This window comes from Sus scrofa, chromosome 14, assembly GCF_000003025.6.
Source record: "Sus scrofa isolate TJ Tabasco breed Duroc chromosome 14, Sscrofa11.1, whole genome shotgun sequence".
In the NCBI taxonomy this organism is placed as follows: Eukaryota; Metazoa; Chordata; class Mammalia; order Artiodactyla; family Suidae; genus Sus; species Sus scrofa.
In genome coordinates this window covers 55475125-55494817 of record NC_010456.5, presented here as the reverse complement: position 1 = coordinate 55494817, position 19693 = coordinate 55475125, and the positions used below count along the sequence as shown (strand labels likewise).

General features: G+C 38.0%; 1 protein-coding gene across 9 annotated transcripts in view; it reads right to left on the bottom strand.

The window, feature by feature from the left end:
* Positions 1-19693, bottom strand: part of LYST (lysosomal trafficking regulator) — a 200849-nt gene that overhangs the window by 139194 nt on the left and 41962 nt on the right. For all 9 annotated transcript variants that reach the window (XR_002338622.1, XR_002338623.1, XM_021073151.1 and 6 more), the window contains exons 2-4: positions 19294-19383; positions 14585-14783; positions 1889-1979 (exon numbers count right to left, since the gene is read on the bottom strand). Coding sequence is in view for 7 of the 9 variants with exons in the window: in XM_021073151.1 (XP_020928810.1) it covers positions 1889-1979; positions 14585-14776 (283 nt within the window). In the remaining 2 variants the exon portion in view is untranslated. The remainder of the gene's footprint in view (positions 1-1888; positions 1980-14584; positions 14784-19293; positions 19384-19693) is intronic.

Below are 19693 nucleotides of genomic sequence, written 5' to 3'. Positions count from 1 at the left end.
GTATATTTTTATTGTGGGGTTGATTTCCTTTAGCTTTTTGTTATGTCTCTGCTCCCCTTCCTCCCATTCTCACTTCACTTCCTTATCCTGCTCATGTTAAGGACCAGGTGGCCTCGGTTCAAAGAATACAAACTGATTTTGAAAACAACAGGGGAGAAATGAATTAGGAAAGTAGTGCTGGTATTTAGCACTACTATTGCTACCATTTTACAAATCTCCTCCACTAATGTCATTAATTAAGACATCGGGTATATTTCAAAAACGGTATTTAGTGTACAGCCCTGATATAACGTAGGAACTTTTAAGATTTTCCAAAATTATTTCACAATTGTCGAATAGATAACCAAATGTTCCTCAAGGTAAAAGAGCTATTCATTCAAAATACTTACTACATGTGCCGTGCACTGAACTAGGCACAGGTACGAGCATCACTGTTTCATCCTCAGTGCCTAGAACCTAGGACTCGCCAAGTGGTCACCACGCAATACCTATTTCTTGGGGAGATGAATAAGTCTTCCACACTAATTAAAAAGATAATGAGGAGTTCCCTTCGTGGCTCAGAGGGAACAAATCCAACTAGTATCCATGAGGATGAGGGTTCAATCCCTGGCCTTGCTTGGTGGGTCAGGAATCTGGCATTGCCGTGACCTGTGATGTAGGTCACTGACACAGCTCAGGTCCTGAGTTGCTGTGGCTGTGGTGTAGGCTGGCAGCTGTAGCTCCAATGCGACCCCTAGCCTGGGAACTTCCATATGCCTAGGTGTGACCCTAAAAAGCAAAAAAAAAAAAAAAAAAAAAAAAAAAAAAAAAAAAAAAAGTAAAAAGATAATGAAATTGGTCTGCCCCTTTGCAATGATATATAATAAGATCTATACCAGGATGTTATCTGAAATTTAGAATGAGTAAATAAAAATCTGTAAATAAAAGACTTGTGCTTTAATTAAAAGGGGGGAATTAAAAAGTCTGACATACTCCATGTATAGAAAAGATGCAGGCAATGAAGACAACTTCCCCAAAAGAACATTAATTAGATTTCTTAAGTGATTAACAGTTTGAATTATAGAAATTCAGAAGAAAATAAGAGCCAGTGGATCAACATATAGAAAGGATAACAATATTACAAAACCTTAGATAAGGCCCCAAAGAGAGCTCCACATCAGAAATGCATTAAAAATGCACATAAGGTATTAAAATACAATTCAGGAGATTTTTCCTTTTTTTTTTTTAACCCAAGGGATCCTTAAGCACCACACAATTCACATATCCCAAAAATGGACAAGGGGGAAAACTGTAAATCCCTCCACTGAAACATTTAAACTAAGTTCCACATACTTAATGTGATACATATACAGACACACACATGCATTTTTTTATTTTTTCTGAATCAGAAGTTAAAAATATGTATTGACTTTAAATGTAATAACTCTATCCACTCTGAAACCAAATATTGCTTCAAATTTATCCTCTAAAATCAACCTTAGAAAAATTAAGCTGCCAAAGTCATTGACAGAGTACTGGTAACAGAAAGCAATCTTTAACATAAGCAAAACATTTTTAATTCCTTTCTTCCAACTTTTCACTCCGCATATCTCAAATGTTAGACAGCATATCCAGATTTACCCCTTTTGCTAAGTGTTCTGCCTCCTCATCCATTTTCTATCATTATTGTAATCAAGTAATCCCCTAAGAAGGACCATGACTTTTGCTTATTGGTAGAAATAAAAAGACAGCTGCCTAAAGAATTCTCCACTTTAAGTACCACACTAATATATACTGTTCTGAATTTGAACTATATCATCCATTATGGCAGAAGTAACCTTTCAAGAGAACTTTTTTCCCTAGTGGAATTTTGATAACACAGGTGATATAATAAACAAAAGAAACATACCTGTTGCCTTTTCTTCTTGAACAGGGATCTTCCATACTAGTGGAAGGAGTGACAGAAGAAGAGTAAGGAGTTCTTCTCTACATGTCAATGCCTGTATTAGAAATAAAAGAATCCTGAATCCTTAATGTTCCAAGGTAATGAAATGTATTAATTCCTAATACTTCGTCTTGAACCCAAAAAATCCTTTTTCTTGAGAAGGAAGAATCAGATTAACCTATCTTAAATCCAATTAAAGCTGTGATACTCTGCAACTTATAAACTTTTCCAACGACAGAAAAATGTAAGAGTATTTGACGGTATTTAGCACATTCTTGCTGATTTTTCCAAAAATAGCTGTTATTAGCACCATGCACAGGGTAAGAATTCCTCACCTATGAAAAAAACAAATTTGCAAGGTGAAGATGAAAAGTTAAGCCCTATTAATTAGCAAACCCATAACATAAGTTACCAGGAAAACAAAGTCTTCATGCAGTTAAATTTAAAACTTCAAGAGAACACGATTTTAAAGAGAGAAATTGAAATTACTAATAAAATAATATACACAAAGAAAAGACTTATTAGTGAAGGTCATCCAATTATTATTGACTGCACACTCTGTCCACAGCACTTACTGTCTTAGCCTTTCTGGAGGTCCAAGCCCTGGAGAAGGTCCCCTCATTTGGTCCATAAAATACATACACACAAAACAGTTAAAGAACAGAAGGTGTGTAGTACACGTAAGTATCCAGGTGTGGCACAGGCATTCAGTTTAGGCATTCAGAAAAAGAAGCAGTCATTACCAGTTAGAGGTATGAAAGTGCCAGGCCTGGGACACTTGAGACATGGGTGGTCAAGGAATGAATGACAAATCAAGTTTAAATTCCTCACATCTATCAGTGGGGAGAGGGTCAGGGTGACAAAATCAGATTGTTTGTTGGAAAAACCACTCTGGCCATTACATAGAGGACATTCTTCAGGCCTCAGCTCCCCTATGGGGAGACTTCTCTAATTCCCCCAAGGTCTTTTTGCTGAACTGTTAATGCCTGAATGCCCATTTTCTTCCTCTTCTTTTTTTTTTTTTTTTTTTGCTTTTTTAGGGCTGCACCTGTGGCATATAGAGGTTCTCAGGCTACGGGTTGAGTTGGAGCTGTAGCTGCCAGCCTATGCCACAGCCACAGCAATGCAGGATCCAAGCCGTGTATGTGATCTACACCACAGCTCACGGCAATGCTGGATCCTTAACCCACAGAGCACACCCAGGGATCGAACCTGCATCCTCATGGATGCTAGTCAGATTTATTAACCACTGAGCCACGACAGGAACTCCTAAATTTTTTTTAAACCGCAGAGTCTCAAAGGGAACTCCCCCATTTTTCTCTTTCATTAATTTAAGAAGTATGTATTGAGCCCCTACCATGTGCCAGACACTTTGGATGTAGTGGGGAACAAGGAAGACAATATTCACACCCTTACAAAGCTGACACTCCAGCAGGTGAGAGAGAAAATAATGGGCACAGATAAGACAATTTCAGACAGAATGCTGTGCTAGGAAGAAAATTAAGCAGGAGAAGGATGACAGAGTGATGAAAAGGAAGACATATAAACAGCCTCGTCAGGATGGGCCACTTGAGCAGATAATTGATGAGGAAGAATCCATGCAGAGACTTGGGGAAAAGGGCTCATTGTAAGTTTATAAAGGGTTGGCAGTGGATTGGACTTTGTCATAGAAGAGTAAGAGGGCCAGAGTGGCTGGAACATAGCAAGGCGATTGCGCTGGGAGGTGAGGCTGGAAGGCAGAGGCTGGCGAGGTGGACAGTGCCAGATCCAAGGCAGCTTCGTGGGTCACGTGAAGGAGTTTTGGTCTACTTCTAAATATGATGAGAAACTTTTCCCCACATGCTCCCCAGGCCCCTCTCAGCACACAAACTCCAGGGCTCAGGCCCTTGTGCTTAGCAATCACCTCCCTTTTCTGTCACTCAATGCCCGGTACATACATGGACGTTCATCAACATTATCTACATGAATGACTGTGAATCCCTGATGTGAAGTAAAAATTGTTATCAAAAGGTTCCATTTCCATGTGCTTTCCTTCAAAATTGGCAAAATTAAAAGATGTCTTAGATAACATTTCCATGTATAGCTCACATTCAGAGTATGTACCACAACATTTTTTAAGAACCCAGCAAAAAAATATGGTCTTTTTTAAAAAATGCAAACCAGGGAGTTCCTGTTGTGGCTCAGTGGGTTACGAACCCAACTAGTATCCATGAGGATACAGATTCGATCCCTGACTTTGCTCATTGGGTTAAGTATCCGCTGTTGCTGTGAGCTGTGGTTTAGGTCGCAGATGTAGCTCAGATCCTGAGTTGCTGTGGCTGTGGTGTAGGCTGGGAGCTGTAGCTCTGACTCGACTCCTAGCCTGGGAACTTCCATATGCCACAGGTATGGCCCTAAAAAAGAAAAGCAAAAAAAAAAAAAAAAAAAAAAAAAAGTAAACCACTTTTGGAATAGTCATCCCTGCAGAGTCTGAGTCTTTATCTTTTAGCAGATGAACAAGTAACATTCCAATGGAGCTTGCTGAAACCTCAAGGGTGTGTGAAGCAGTGCTACAAACATGCTGTCCTTATAATTTAGGCCCTGCTGCACAACAGTACACTGGTGAATCACCACAGCTGTGTGAGCAGGCATTCCTGCCCTGGCCTCTGAGGCACACGCATCTTGGACCTGCCCTTGCTCCTTCCCTCTTAGCTATGCACTCCCTGCCCACAAGGCCCAGCCCCAGCAGTACCTCTTCCATGGGGCTTTTCTTCTACATCAACCCAAGACTACTGTTCTCCCCCTCAGGACTTCATGCCTGTTGCCCCTTCCCTGCCCCCCAATTCTGCCAAGTGAATTAGTTCTTGGAAACCATGAGTCTTTCAAAAGAGTAAGATCGAAGCAAACAGAAGTTTGGGTTTTTTTTTTTTTTTTTTTTTTTTTTGCCACATTCAGAGTATGTAACACAACATATTTTAAGAACCCAGCAAAAAAATATGGTCTTTTTTAAAAAATGCAAACCAGGGAGTTCCTGTTGTGTCCTGAGGAGGACACGCCTAACGTCTCAGCTGTCCACTGGGGTTATAGTTCTTTACTTCCCACTCACTCACAATCATTTCTAATACAATTCATCATAGTGCAGCTCTCTCTAATCCTCTGAACCTATTACTTTTTTTTTTTTTTTTTTTTTTTTGGTCTTTTTAGGGCCACACCTGCAGCATATGGAAGTTCCAAGGCTAGAGGTCACATTGGAGCTGTAGCTGCTGGCCTATACTACAGACATAGCAATGCCAGGTCTGCGCCACATCCACAACCGTGTCCTTGTGGCAATCCTGGATCCTTAACCCACTGAGCGAGGCCAAGGGTCAAACCCATATCTTCATAGATATCAGCTGGGTTCTTAACCAGCTAAGCCACAACAGGAATTTCCTTGAACCTATTACTCTGTTAGATACCATATATTCCCAGATTTAAGTATTCTTTGAAGTCTCAAAGAAATCACATAGGTAATACTATAAGTAACACTAAGCTATCCTATTACAAATCATAAAATCTTTCCTCTTATCGTGGGCACCCTGGCAAAGTAGAACTTGAAGCTCTCTGCTTCCAACCAAGCTCAGGTTTACCTCCCAAGGTCCTCAGTATACATGGTGGCCATGGTATCCAGAAGAGTGGAGTGCTACCTTACTCCATCCAAGTGGGAAGTTCTCGAAATGCCAAATTTGGCAATATATGCCACAAACAGATCCATTCCCTGGCTATTCCTAGACTGTCCAATCTACAGAAGTAACATTACTCTTCATTGACTATTTATACTTTTACGTTACCCCTCTGCAGGGAAAATGACTGCGTCATACATTTTTAAACTCCCCATAACAGTAATAACCAACAATGAAAATTTTTTAGCTCAATTCAAGAAATATACTGCAAGTACCTACCAGGTGCCAGGCACTACCCCTTTCACAATTCTACTGTTTAGACTGGATTTTAAATTACTTGCCAAAATTGATATCCAGAAGTAGCAGTGGCAGGATGGAAGAGAACGGGTAAGTGAATGAGGGAGGGGGGTTGGTGGGGGAGCTGAGATACCAAACTAGATGTGATGTTTAGGAAGCTGCAAAGGCAGGTACCAGATCAGTGGGGTTCAAGGATTTCAGGATGACATGTTAAGGAACTTGGTCTTAACCAGTACTTTAAATTTGGACATGCTAATTAAATTTGATGTTCCAGACATAGCAGAAGTATATGTGTTTAAGTCCTTTATTTCTTCTATCTGAATTTTATAATTATTTCTAAAATGTGTTTATTTATACACATATATGTGAACACTTCTTCATCTAGAAAAGAGCAGATACCTCAGAGGATGGAGCCAAGAGTCCTGGAGAACCAGAGACTGGGAACCACCCTGACAGAAGAAAAACATGTTCCCTGCCCCCGGAGTAAGGTGTGTGAGAAGGCATGCCTGGCTGGGTTTCAGGGAATCAGTGACTGCTATGTGGCCCCAGTCACTTTTCTTGCTGGATCCAAGTATTAATATTACACTGACTTGTTCCTATGTCACCACTGTGTACAGGTTGTGGCAAGTAGATAACTTGTCTTTTTAGTCCACAAGTCTCTCAATCAAGAAGAAATGCAACTAAGTACTGCATCTGGAAGCTGCATGTGCATCCGGAACTGACGCCTATCATGAGACCATGGACTTCGAGCCTGCCACCATGATGGAACATTACTCTGGAAGTCCTGGGAGGGAGGAGTGGGGTTGGGGTGCTAATAATCGTGGCCACAGAAGAGACTATGGGAGATAAGAAACGTCCACAAGTTATTTCCTCCTATCAAGTGCTGGAGTCTATATCCTCATCTCTTAAATCTGTGCTGGCCTTGTGACTTGCTCTGACCAATAGAATGCAGCAGAGGTGATACTATGTAACTTCTTGCAGCTTCCCTCTCTGTGGAAAGAAGCTGAGAGGAGCCTACTGAAAGATGAGGGGACACATGGATGAAAACTGAGGCAGCCTGGCCAACGGCCCCCAACTACCCCTTGTTGTTTTATGCCACTAAGTTTCTGGATGTGGTTTGTTATACAGGAATCAGCTGGTATACTCACTGCTCCCCTCTCTGCCCAGGTATAAAGGGAGAGAACTCAATGGATTACCTACTGCTGTCCAGAGGCTGACATCTCCACTGCAATCATATTCCCACTACTCCAGAATTAGGAAGGCCAGCATTCCCTACACCTCTCATCCTGCCAGATCAATCATACCTAGACACACGCTGGCAAATATGCATACAGAATCTGTAAAGCTAGATGAAGTAAAGCTCATTTATCATTATTACCTTTACTAAATATAAAAGTGTGCATTTTTCTCCTACAGAAACAATTCTTGCTAATAATATTACCAATGCCTGACTTGTTAAATCTCAAGGATACTTTCCATTGCCTATTCTCTTACTTAAAAACCTCCCCAATATTTTTAGAATACAGTTAAGACTCTTTACTATGGCAGAAAAGGCTTGCCATCACACAACCTATGCCTTCCTGTCTCCCCACTGGCCAAACCCCTGCATGCAGCCTTTGCTCTAACACCAAAGTCGATCGATCTTTTTCCTAGCCTCTAGTGTGTTTGCATTTGCAGTTCCTTTGATTTAACGCCTCCTCCCCCTTTACACGGCCAATCCCTATTTAGACACGTCCATTTCTCTAAGAAGCATTTCCCGAGGACTCACTCCTTTACACTCTCCAATTACTTTACACTGTTTTGTCCTCATTAACAAAACCAAACCTGTCCATCTCTTCAAAACTACAAGTTCCTGACTTCCATATGACCCCGCAATCCCACTCTTGGGCATCTATCTGGACAAAACTCTACACTTAAAAGAGACACATGCACCTGCATGTTCATTGCAGCACTATTCACAATAGCCAGGACATGGAAACAACCCAAATGTCCATCGACAGATGATTGGATTCGGAAGATGTGGTATATATACACAATGGAATACTACTCAGCCATAAAAAAGAATGACATAATGCCATTTGCAGCAACATGGATGGAACTAGAGAATCTCATACTGAGTGAAATGAGCCAGAAAGACAAAGACAAATACCATATGATATCACTTACAACTGGAATCTAATATCCAGCACAAATGAACACCTCCTCAGAAAAGAAAATCATGGACTTGGAGAAAAGACTTGTGGCTGCCTGATGGGAGAGGGAGGGAGTGGGAGGGATCCAGAGCTTGGGCTTATCAGACACAACTTAGAATAGATTTACAAGGAGATCCTGCTGAATAGCATTGAGAACTTTGTCTAGATACTCATGTTGCAACAGAACAAAGGGTGGGGGAAAAAATGTAATTGTAATGTATACATGTAAGGATAACTTGATCCCCTTGCTGTACAGTGGGAAAAAAACAAAAAACAAAAAACTACAAGTTCCTGGTAAAGACCTTCTGCATCTTGTATCTACTACCCAGCTGGTGCATAGTAGGTACTTTATGGTCTGCTGAATAAATCTGCTAATGAACTGTGTAGTCACACTTTTACAAGTCTGATATTTTCCAGTTATACTTATTTGATATATTGATATATTGATATATATTGATATATTGTTATGATATATAATACTATATATTACAGTGATGATACTACAAAAATGTTGGAAGAATAAAGTACTTTCTTACACATAAAATAGCTAAAGATTAAAGAAATTCATTATATATATATATATACATATATATATATATTTTATGGCCACACCCACAGCATATGGAAGTTGCTGGGCCAAAGATTGAATCTGAACGGCAGTTGCTGACCTATGCCACAGCTGTAGCAGTGCTGGCTCCTTTAATCCACTGTGCCAGGTCGGGGATTGAACCCATGCCTCTGCAGAGACCAGAGTCACTGCAGTTGGACTCTTAACCCGCTGTGCTACAGCAGGAATTCCTAGAAATCCATTATGTTTTAAGGTTATACTTTTTTCACAAATGCATAGCCTCTTACAGTCCAACTTCATATTTTATTCAGCAAAATAAGTAACAACCTTATAGAACATTCATTGAATGTGGATAGGTATGGGAAGTTATATATACTGGAAATTTTAAAAGCAGTGTTTATAACGCAAGGTTGGGTATACTAGCTCAATTTTGGTATATTGTATTGGTATTAAGTCACGTAATTTTCTACTCATTACGTTAGAATTAAGCTATATATACTCATAATTAGGGTATATAAGAAATTGGAAACTATTATTATCAGATATAACATGGAAACATCATGTTGAAAGAGATATTTTTTTTCTTTAAATTTTATGGCCAAACCCAGAGCATATGGAGTTCCCTGGCCAGGGACCAGATCCGAGCTGCAGTTGTGACCTATGCTGCAGCCAGGGCAACACTGGATCCTTAACCCATTTTGTGGAGCTGGGGATTGAATCTTCATCCCAGTGCTCCAGAGATGTCACCGATCCCACTGCACTACAGCAGCAACTCCAGAAGAGATGTTTTAAGTCATCCAATTAGATATATTTAGGTTACTGATGAGGATAATTAGATCTGGAACAATTAAGTCACTAAAGCCACACATCTAGTTGATACTGGTGCCAAGATTAAGATCAAAGATAACTGCTACTTTTTAGGATGGGCGGTTTCTTTCAAAAAAACATGTAAAGGTTTCAGTATAAACTATCTTTAACCATTAAAAAGAATATGATTTTGCTATTTAAGTAGAGTATTTTTTCCTTCAGAATAAACAGGTTAATATGTCTGTGTATAATACATTATGACCAAATGGGGTTTATCCCAGGAAGGCAAAATTGGTTCAATGTTTAGAAGCCATTGACATAATTCAATAATATGATAGTCTCAATAGATGCAGAAAAGGCATTTGACAAAATCCAATATCCATTCTGGATAAAAACTTTCAACAAACTGGGAATAAGAGAACTTCCTCATCATGATAAAAAGCAGCTGGGAAAAACCTAGAGCCAACATCAGATTTAATGATGAAATACCAAACGCTTTTCTCTAAGGTCAGACATAAAGCAGGATGTCTGCTCTCATCACTTCCATCCATTTTTGTACCAGAAGCTGATGGACGAGTCAAGAAAATTAAATTAAAGGCAGGCATAAAAATGTGAAAAGAAGTAAAATTATCATTATTCACAGATGACATGATTATTTGCACAGAAAATCCTAAAGAATCTACAAAAAATTTCAAAATAAATATAAACAAATTCAGCAAAAGCACAGGACACAGGTCAACATAGAAAAATCAACTGTATTTCTAAGAGTAGCAAACGAGAGAAAAATGAAAGATTAAAAAAAAATTTTTTGACCACACCCATGGCATGCAGAAGCTCCCAGGCTGGGGAGCAAACCCGTGCATGGCAGTGACAACACCAGATCCTTAACCTGCTAGGTCACCACAGAACTCCCAAATTGTTAACGCCATTTATAAAAGTCATAAAAAATAATAAACTATTTAGAATAAATTTACCCCTAAATATATAAGACCTGTACACTAAAACCTATAAAATACTATAGAGAAATTAGAGAGGACTCAAATAAACAGAGATTTATACTATGCTCATAGACTGAGAAACTCAGGACTGTTAAGATGTAAGATGTCAATTCTCTCCAAATTGATTTCTGGATTCAATGACATCATAGCTGAAATTTTAGCAGGCAGTTTGTAGAAATAATAAGCTAGTCTTTAAACATATACAGAAATGCCAAAGATCTAGAATGTTTTTCAAAATTCTTAAAAAAGAAAAATTAATTGGAGAACTTAACACCATTTAATTTCTAGGCTTACTATAAAAGCTACAGTAATCAAAACAGTATGGTGTTAGTGAAAGAATGGATGACAGACAGATAAACACAGCAGAATAGAGAGTCTAGAAATAAACCCATAAATATATGGTCAACTGATTTTTAACCAAGGTGGCAAGGTTTTTCAATGGGGGGGGCACAGAAATGAACCATTAACTCCTACCTCACACTATAAACAAATATTAATTCAAAATGCATCACAGATCTAGAAGTAAAAATAATAATTAAAAAAAAAAAACCCTTGCTGTTCAGTGGGGAAAAAAAAAAAAAAACCCTAGAGGGAAAAAAACAAAACAAAACATAGGAGAATAGCTTTACAACTTTGGAGTTGAAAGACAAAGATTTCTTAGGTAAGGTACAAAAAGCACTATTCACAAAGGGAAAAAAAATTGCTTTTCTAAAGACATTGTTAAGAAATGAAAAGGCAAGCCACAAAGAGAGTATTCACAATTCAACAAAGACTTTTATCCAGAATAAAGAACTACAACAACTGGATCATAAACAAATAACCTGACTTTAAAAATGGGCACAAAACTTGAACAGAAAAAGATATACAAATGGCCAATAAGCACATAAAAAAGTACTTAAGACCATCAGTTGTCAGAGAAATGCAAATTAAAACTACAGTGAGGTACTACTTCATATTCACTTAGAATACCTAATGCTAAAGAGACTGGCAGTGCCAAATTCTAGAGAGGATATAGAACAACTGGCATTCCCACACACCACTGATGAGAATGAAAAAGGTGGTACAACCAGTTAGGAAAACCATTTGGCACTTTCTTGGAAAGTTAAACACCTACCCTTTGGCCCAGCCATCATATGCCAAGATATTTACCCAAGAGTAATGAAAATACGTTCACACAAAGACTTTCATAAGAATATTCATAGCAGCTTTATTCAAAACAGCAAAATGGAAACAACCCAAATGGTTAAACAATAGGTGAATGGTTAAAGAAATTGTGGCATATCCCTACAACAAAATAATTACCAGAAACAAAAAGTGAACTAGAGATTCATGCAACATGGATGAATCTCTGCAATAAGAGAGTTCACACTGCATGACTACATGTATGTGAAGTTCTAGAACAAGCAACACTGCACTTAGATGTTAAGAGTCAGAACAGTGGTTATCTTGCAGTGGGGGAAGGGGAATGGCTGACTGAAAAGGGGTATGACAAAATGTTCTAGGGTGGGGGAAATGTTCTAACTGGGGGTGGTTACACAGGTATGTATATATTTGTCAAACTCATCCAACCATACACTTAACGTCTGTGCATTTACTGTATGTAAATTATGTATCAATGAAAAGTCTAATTATTTATATTAATCATCAACTAATAAAGCAAAAGTATTGCAGTAGAAGGACAAGGGCTTAAACTGCCTCTTCTCCAGAGTATCCCAGAGTATTTCAACTCATGGGAAGCACAGATAAAAAAGCTAAAGTCCCTCCTGAAATGTACTGCTTTGAACCTAGTATTTCAATTGCATTTTAAATGATTAAATCATATGCAATTCCCCTTAAAGAACCAAATGATCATTCTCCATTTTCTGGTTTAAACAATTAAATCTTGATAAGTCCTATTTTTTTAAATGGCTATTTATTTTCACTCTATTTCTACTGTCCCTATTATCACTGCTACAGATATTCCAAAAAGTGAGTGAAGAGGAGGAAAGAAGGCATTAAAAAATATTACCATACGAAAAAATACTGCAATTATAACTTGAATGATTTTAGTCATTTAACAGCACATTAAAAGATATTTCACAACTGAAAAGAGAAAGACAAAGTAGATTAGTACTTGCTTAGGGCCGAGGGGGATGGGAGGGAGAGGGCAGTGGTAGCTAAAAGGCATAAGGTTTTTATTTGAGGTGAGGAAAATGTTCTAAAATTGACTGTAGTGACAGCTGCACATACATGTGATTACATTAAAAATCATCAAATTATACACATGAAATGGGTGAATTCCATATATGTGAATTATATTAATAAAGCTATCATTTAAAAAAAGCTATTGAGATTCTGATTGGAATTTACAATATTGATTTTTCCTAGTACTTGAAAATGATGCAGTTCTGCCTTTATTTAGATATTCTTTAGTTTCTCTCAACAATATTTTATAGAATTTTATACAGAAATCTGTACATAATTTGTCAGATTTATTCCTGGATCACTGATATTTCTGATGCTACTTATATAGTATCTTAAAAAAAAAAAGACAGAGGAGTTCCCGTCGTGGCACAGTGGTTAACGAATCCGACTAGGAACCATGAGGTTGCAGTCCCTACCCTTGCTCAGTGGGTTAACGATCCAGCGTTGCCGTGAGCTGTGGTGTAGGTTGCAGACGCAGCTCGAATCCCGAGTTGCTGTGGCTCTGGTGTAGGCTGGTGGCTACAGCTCCGATTGGACCCCTAGCCTGGGAACTTCCATATGCTGCAGGAGCGGCCCAAGAAATAGCAAAAAGACAAAAAAAAAAAAAAAAAAAAAAGACAGAAAGCATTGACTTGTCCTAATGTGGGGTAAGATGAACAGAGCATAATATGCATATTAAATCATCAAAATTTTTAAAGAGAAAATCACTACACATGGTCCATTAATAATTTTTTGGAATTTAAAATTTATATACATAAAAGTCATATGAATATATAAAAAATAAATTATATTTAGTTACATATTTAATAAATCACATTCAGAAAAAGGTATTAGACATTATATAAAAATAATAAACCTACATATAAAATTATAACTCAATATTACCTCAATAAAATAAATAAAATTTAAAAATACATAAATCCTCCAAATATTCTGGAAAATTCCATGGCAGGTTAACTCCATAGCAAATAAATACTTCCTGATTTATTTATTAGGTTTCTTAGTTTATGGTAAAAAAAGAGATACTGTTTAATTTCAGTATCTATATTTACCCAATATATGTCTTTACTAGCAAAATGCTTTCATGGCAAAGGAATTTTATAATGGTTAAATTTAGATCTAAAGCCAGCAATACTTAAAGTATTTAAAGCTGTCCATCATGGTGGTGCTACAGAGCCCTCATTATCTTTTCAATTCAAGCTAATTAGAATATTATCTAATATTATCTAACTACATTAACTAGTAGATGGGGAAAGCAGATGGTGGAATTTTTCTTTCATAAAATAAATATCTATTTTCTACTAAAATGAAATTAAGATATAAATCACATTTGGGCTTCAAGTTAACCTTGTTTGAGTTACTTAATGTTTCTGGATCTCAGTCTTCATCTACAAAAGGAGATTAGATGAAAATATCTCTATAGTCCCAATGAGTTTTAAAATTCTGCTAATTCTATAATAAGGAAACAGCAAAATACCATTTGGTCTTACCATAGTTTGAGTGAACACAACGGTGTGTGAAAAACTAGACGTATACAAGATAAAGGACTCAGTAATTACCAGTTTACACAAAAGATTCTCTACTTTCATCCCAGAATTGGGAAGTTCCCTAACACAATTTACAATAAACTTTTCAAAAACATATCTGATATTTACTGAAAATCAAATTTATGATGTTTCTGAATAGTAATCTTATCTCTACTAATAATCACATTTATTTCACTCTGATATTGGGATAAAAATCATAGTATATATGAAAACATTTTAGAAGAAAGGACATTTATAACTGTAAGATATTTCAGACATTTTGAAAAGTATCCAAATAATATGTTCATAAATGTGGCTACTTTTCCTTGTTTGAATGATGTGAGAGACAGGACTTTATCTCAAAGAGACCTAGAAACTATGTAACCTAGAACTTATGAACCTATAATTAACTAAAATATGTTGATGAAAGAATTGATATGAAAATGTTACCTGATCGATGATAGAGTTCAGCCTGGTGAGTAACAGAAACCCTCGGCCATGGACGAGGTACTGCCCCAGGGCTGCCATGTGGGTCTCCTCCTCTTCTTCCTCCCTGGCCTCCACTCTCTGGACCACTGCATTGCAGAGCCGGTTGACATCAGTCAGAAATTCACGTGCCAAAGAGTTGCTGTCAGTGCTCATGACCGAGCTATGAAATGAATATCACAAAAAAGATTAGAAAAAATTTATGTTTAAAACTACGTGTTTTGTTGCTGTTTGTTTGTTGTTGCTGTTTGTTTGTTGTTGCTGTTTGTTTGTTGTTGCTGTTTGTTTTTACGGAAGTTCCTGGGCTTGGGTCGAATTGTAGATGCAGCTGCCGGCCTACATCGCAGCCACTGTAGCAAAGGATCCGAGCCTCGTTGTGACAGCTCGGGGCAATGCCAGATCCTTAATCCACTGAGTGAGGCCAGGGATCAAACCTTCATCCTCACAGAGATAATGTCAGGTTCTTAACCCACTGAGCCACAACAGGAACTCCTGCTGCTGTTTGTTTTTAACTAAAGACTGACTTTTAAATTACTGGGCATTAGTACCTAACCTTATAATCTTCTGGACATAGTTCTGACCTCGACAGGTGCTCCTTACATATTCCTTCACTGCAGAAATTAGTCCTAGGTTTGAAATACCTGAGCATAACCAAGCACAGGTAAGTGAAATCAACAGGTAGTGGCAGTTCAGCTAGATGCTAACTTTCTTGCTTACAGCCTCACTATAGAATACAAATAAACCCATTACCTATAAAGTATTCTTCCTGTACATGTTTTGAAAGATAAATGGATCCTTTAAAAACATAAACAAGGAGTTCCACTATGGCTCAGCAGGTTAAGAACCCAAAGTTGTCTCTGTGAGGAGGCAGGTTCAATTCCTGGGCTGGTTCAGTGGGTTAAGGATACAGCGTTGCTGTAAGCTGCGGCACAGGCCACAGATATGGCTCAGACCCAGTGTTGCTGTGGCATAGGCTGCAGCTGCAGCTCCAATTCAACCCATGGCCCGGGAACCTCCATATGCCAAGGGTAAGAAAAACTATATAAACTTTTTTCACCTGATAGAACCCAAAATCACTGACTCACCTCCTCAAACGCAAGTTGGGTGAACAATGCACTTACCACCAGGTGAATAAAAATAGAAGAATTCCTGCAGGTGACATTATTCAATATCTCAATGCAGCTTTGCGTGTGTGTGTGTGTGTGTGTGTGTGTGTGGCCATGCCAGGGCATGTGGAAGTTCCCGGGCCAGGGACTGAAACTGAGCCACAGCAGTGACCTAAGCCACTACAGAGACAACACTGAATCCTTAACTGGCTGAGCCACAAGAGAATTTCCTGCCACATCACTTCTTGCTACAAATCAAATAAAGGGGTAGTGTGACATAATAGGATTAAGGAAAACAGTACAGTAAAGCAGACAAAAGAGAGGAAAAACACAAATATAAAGGAAAAAATGCATAAATCTTCAAAAAAGGAAAAAGCATTAACAACAAAATCCCTGAGTTTCAAAATAGTTTCATCTTAGGGTTAAAAGTAATTTTGAGACATCCAGTAACCCTGACAGCTTTTTAACCTGAGAGGTTAAATAAGATGTGTACTGCAGTCTTTCTTCAGTCACTTTGGGGGAAAGCCCTGACATCGTCCCCGCTGAGAAGGCAGTGAGCCACGTGACCATGTCTATGCCAGAAAGTCTGCCAGTCTCTGGGCCCAAACACAGCAGATTCAGGGTCAGCCCACAAATATGCTGCCTGTAAGATGCAACTCATATGGTGCAGCCTGCAAAGGCACTGGCCGATAAATATTCTTTCTCTCCCACAGGAATTTGAATTAAGGGACAGAATTGTGCTGAAAAGTCACATAGACATGGGCCTGTGGTGGTCACTCTGAGGTAGCTGAGGCTCAGAAGGAGCCAACAGGATGAAAATTAACCAAGAGAATGCAAAGAGAAACAGATAAATGAGAGAGACCAAGGAATTCCTAATACTTCTTTGGTTCCCATTGATTCTAGGGCTTGATAGTTTAATTCCTGGATTCCCAGGCCCCTCTTCAATAAAACAAGTATCATTATTTTAAACACTGAACATTAGGAAACATAAAAGTATTTTAAAAATGTACATCGCTCATTATCCCCAAAAGCAGTAATAACCTCTATTAGACATTACTTCTTTATAAACTTTCATAAAGTAAAATTGTTCAATAAACCAAATAATCTAATTTATCATCAGTATATAATTATCCAACTTTACTGTTTCACTTAATCTGTCATTGATTTTGAGTTAATAATTATTTAGTGCAACACTACCAAAAAAGGCAGTTCCAAGACCTGGGATTGAATCTGACCCACGCCACAGCTGCAGCAACTCTGGATCCTTAACCCACTTCACTGGGCCAGGGATCAAACCCATGCCTCTAGAGAGACAAGCTGGATCATTAACCCACTGTGCACAGCAGGAACTCCCTGTAATGAACAAATTCACACTACTTGCACATTTATCCTATTATTTCCTTAAAGCAGAAACTGCTGTTAACTTCATATAATAGGCTTTACACATCTCTGTCAGGTTTATCCCTGGGTATTTTACAGTTTTTTCCATTATTCTGAATGAGATTTTTTTTTCCATTATATCTTTTAACTAGCACAGAAAACTGGTAAATAGAGGCATATAGGAAGTAGATTTATTTTGAGATATACAAACTTTACTCATATATCCAAACTTCTTACTGAACTCTCTTACTGATTTCCTTGGAATTTCCAGATATAAAACCCTATCATCTACAAATAACAAAAATTCTCAATTTTTCTATCCCATATTCACACACTATCCAGCCTTCTAACTGCCTTAGTTAGCACTAGCAGAACATTGGCGGGGGTGATGGGGAGCGCTTTTGCTTTGCACATTAAGAAATACTCATTCCCAATTCAAAAAGATAAGACCCCTATGTTCATAGCAGAACTATTCACAATAGCCAAGACTTGGAAACAACCTAAATGTCTATCAACAGGGGAATGGATAAAGAAGATGTGGTATGTAGATATAATAGACTACTACTGAATCATAAAAAGAATGAAATAATGCCATTTACAGCAACATGGACACAACTAGAGATTATCATACTAAGTCAGAAAGAGAAAGACAAGGAGTTCCCTTGTGACTCAGTAGGTTAATCATCCAGTCATTGGAGCAGCCTGGGTCATTGCTGTGGCTCAGATTCAATCCCTGACCTGGGAACCTCCACATGCTACTGGTGCAGTCAAAAGAAAAAAGAAAAAAAAAAGAGGGAGAGAGAGAAAGACAAATACCATATGATATCACTTATATGTGGAATCTAAAATATGACACAAATGAATCTATCTACAAAACAGAAACAGACTCAGAGAAATGGAGAACAGACTTGTGGTTGCCAAGGAGGAGGAGGGTCGAAGTGGGATGGACTGGGAGTTTGGGGTTAGTAGAGGCAAACTATTACATTTAGAATGGATAAACAGTAAGGTCCTACTGTATAGCACAGGGAACTATATCCAGTCTCCTGGGATGATGGAAACGAATATAAAAAAAGAATGTATATAGAGGTATAACTGAGTCACTTTGTCATACAGCAGAAGTTGGCACACTGTAACTCAACTATAATTTAAAAAGTTAAAAAATAAAAGCGAAAAAATTATATAAAGAAACATCACTGAATTTTTAAGGTTGTGTGTGTGCATACCATATTCGTTCATTTCATTAAATATTTCTGTAAATTAAAAAACAGAAATACTCATTCCTTCCGTATACATCTAATAAGAATGCTGAATTTAACTGAATGCCTTTCAGCCATTCTGAATGCCAACAGAAAAGATGAATGTATGGTATTTTTTTTAAGATTTTTTCGGAATATTTTAAATACCCAGAAAATTACAAAGAATCTCTAACATGAGGTTATAACCAATACTCAGACCTCAGATCTAGCAAGTAGTAACCTTATACTATGTTCAGTTCAGTTCTTGTGCATGTATGTGTGTAAAGAAATCAAACCTTATAGTACAGGAAAGCCACCCTCCAGCCATACTTCTTCTATCTCCCTAGTTGCTATTTATCAATTCCACACATATTTTTAAAAATTTTTTTATTTTTCTTTTTGTCTTTTTAGGGCCACACCCGTGGCATATGGAGGTTCCCAGCCAGGGGTCCAATTGGAACTGTAGTCGCTGGCCTATGCCACAGCACACAGCAATGCCAGACCCAAGCTGTGTCTGTGTCATACACCACAGCTCACGGCAACACTGAATCCTTAACCCACTGACCGAGGCCAGGAATCAAACCTGCATCTCATGGATGCTAATCAGACCCATTTCCGCTGAGCCACAACAGGAACTCCTCCATACATATTTTTATAATTTCAACATGATATAGCCATAAAAATATTTAGTATTGTTTTAGTTATTTAAAAAATGTATTTAAATGGTGTACTATATGCATCCTTTTATAATGTTGCCTATCCTTCTCACCATTAGGTTCATTCATTTAAACCACTGTGCCATATGCCATCACTTGAATACATCACAATTTACATATCTGGAAAGTTTTGTTTACACTTTGGGGTTTAACGAATGTCACATAGCTATGTAGTTTCAAAGTCTTAGACATAACCATTATTTTGACTGCCAATATATATTACATTAAATACTTACCAATCTTTCAACACTTCTGTAACATTTAGGGTCTTTATAATTCGAGCTTATGAACTAGACGAAACAAATATTCTTAGAACAAAGCTTCACCTGCAAAAAAAAAAAAAAAGACAAACATATTAACAGCAGTAGTAACACTAATATTTTTTTAAGGCCACACCCATGGCATATGGAAGTTCCCAGGCCAGGGACTGAATTCAAATCACAGCTGTAACCTATGCCACAGCCATGCACGCTGGATCCTTTAAGCCACTGTGTCAGGCCAGGGATCAAACCCATACCTCCACAGGGACACTGCAGGGACTCTTAACCAATTGCACCACAGCAGGAACCCAAACACAAATAATTTTAACAACTCAAGTTCTAACATAAAAACCACTGGCTAGTCTTCATATTTGAT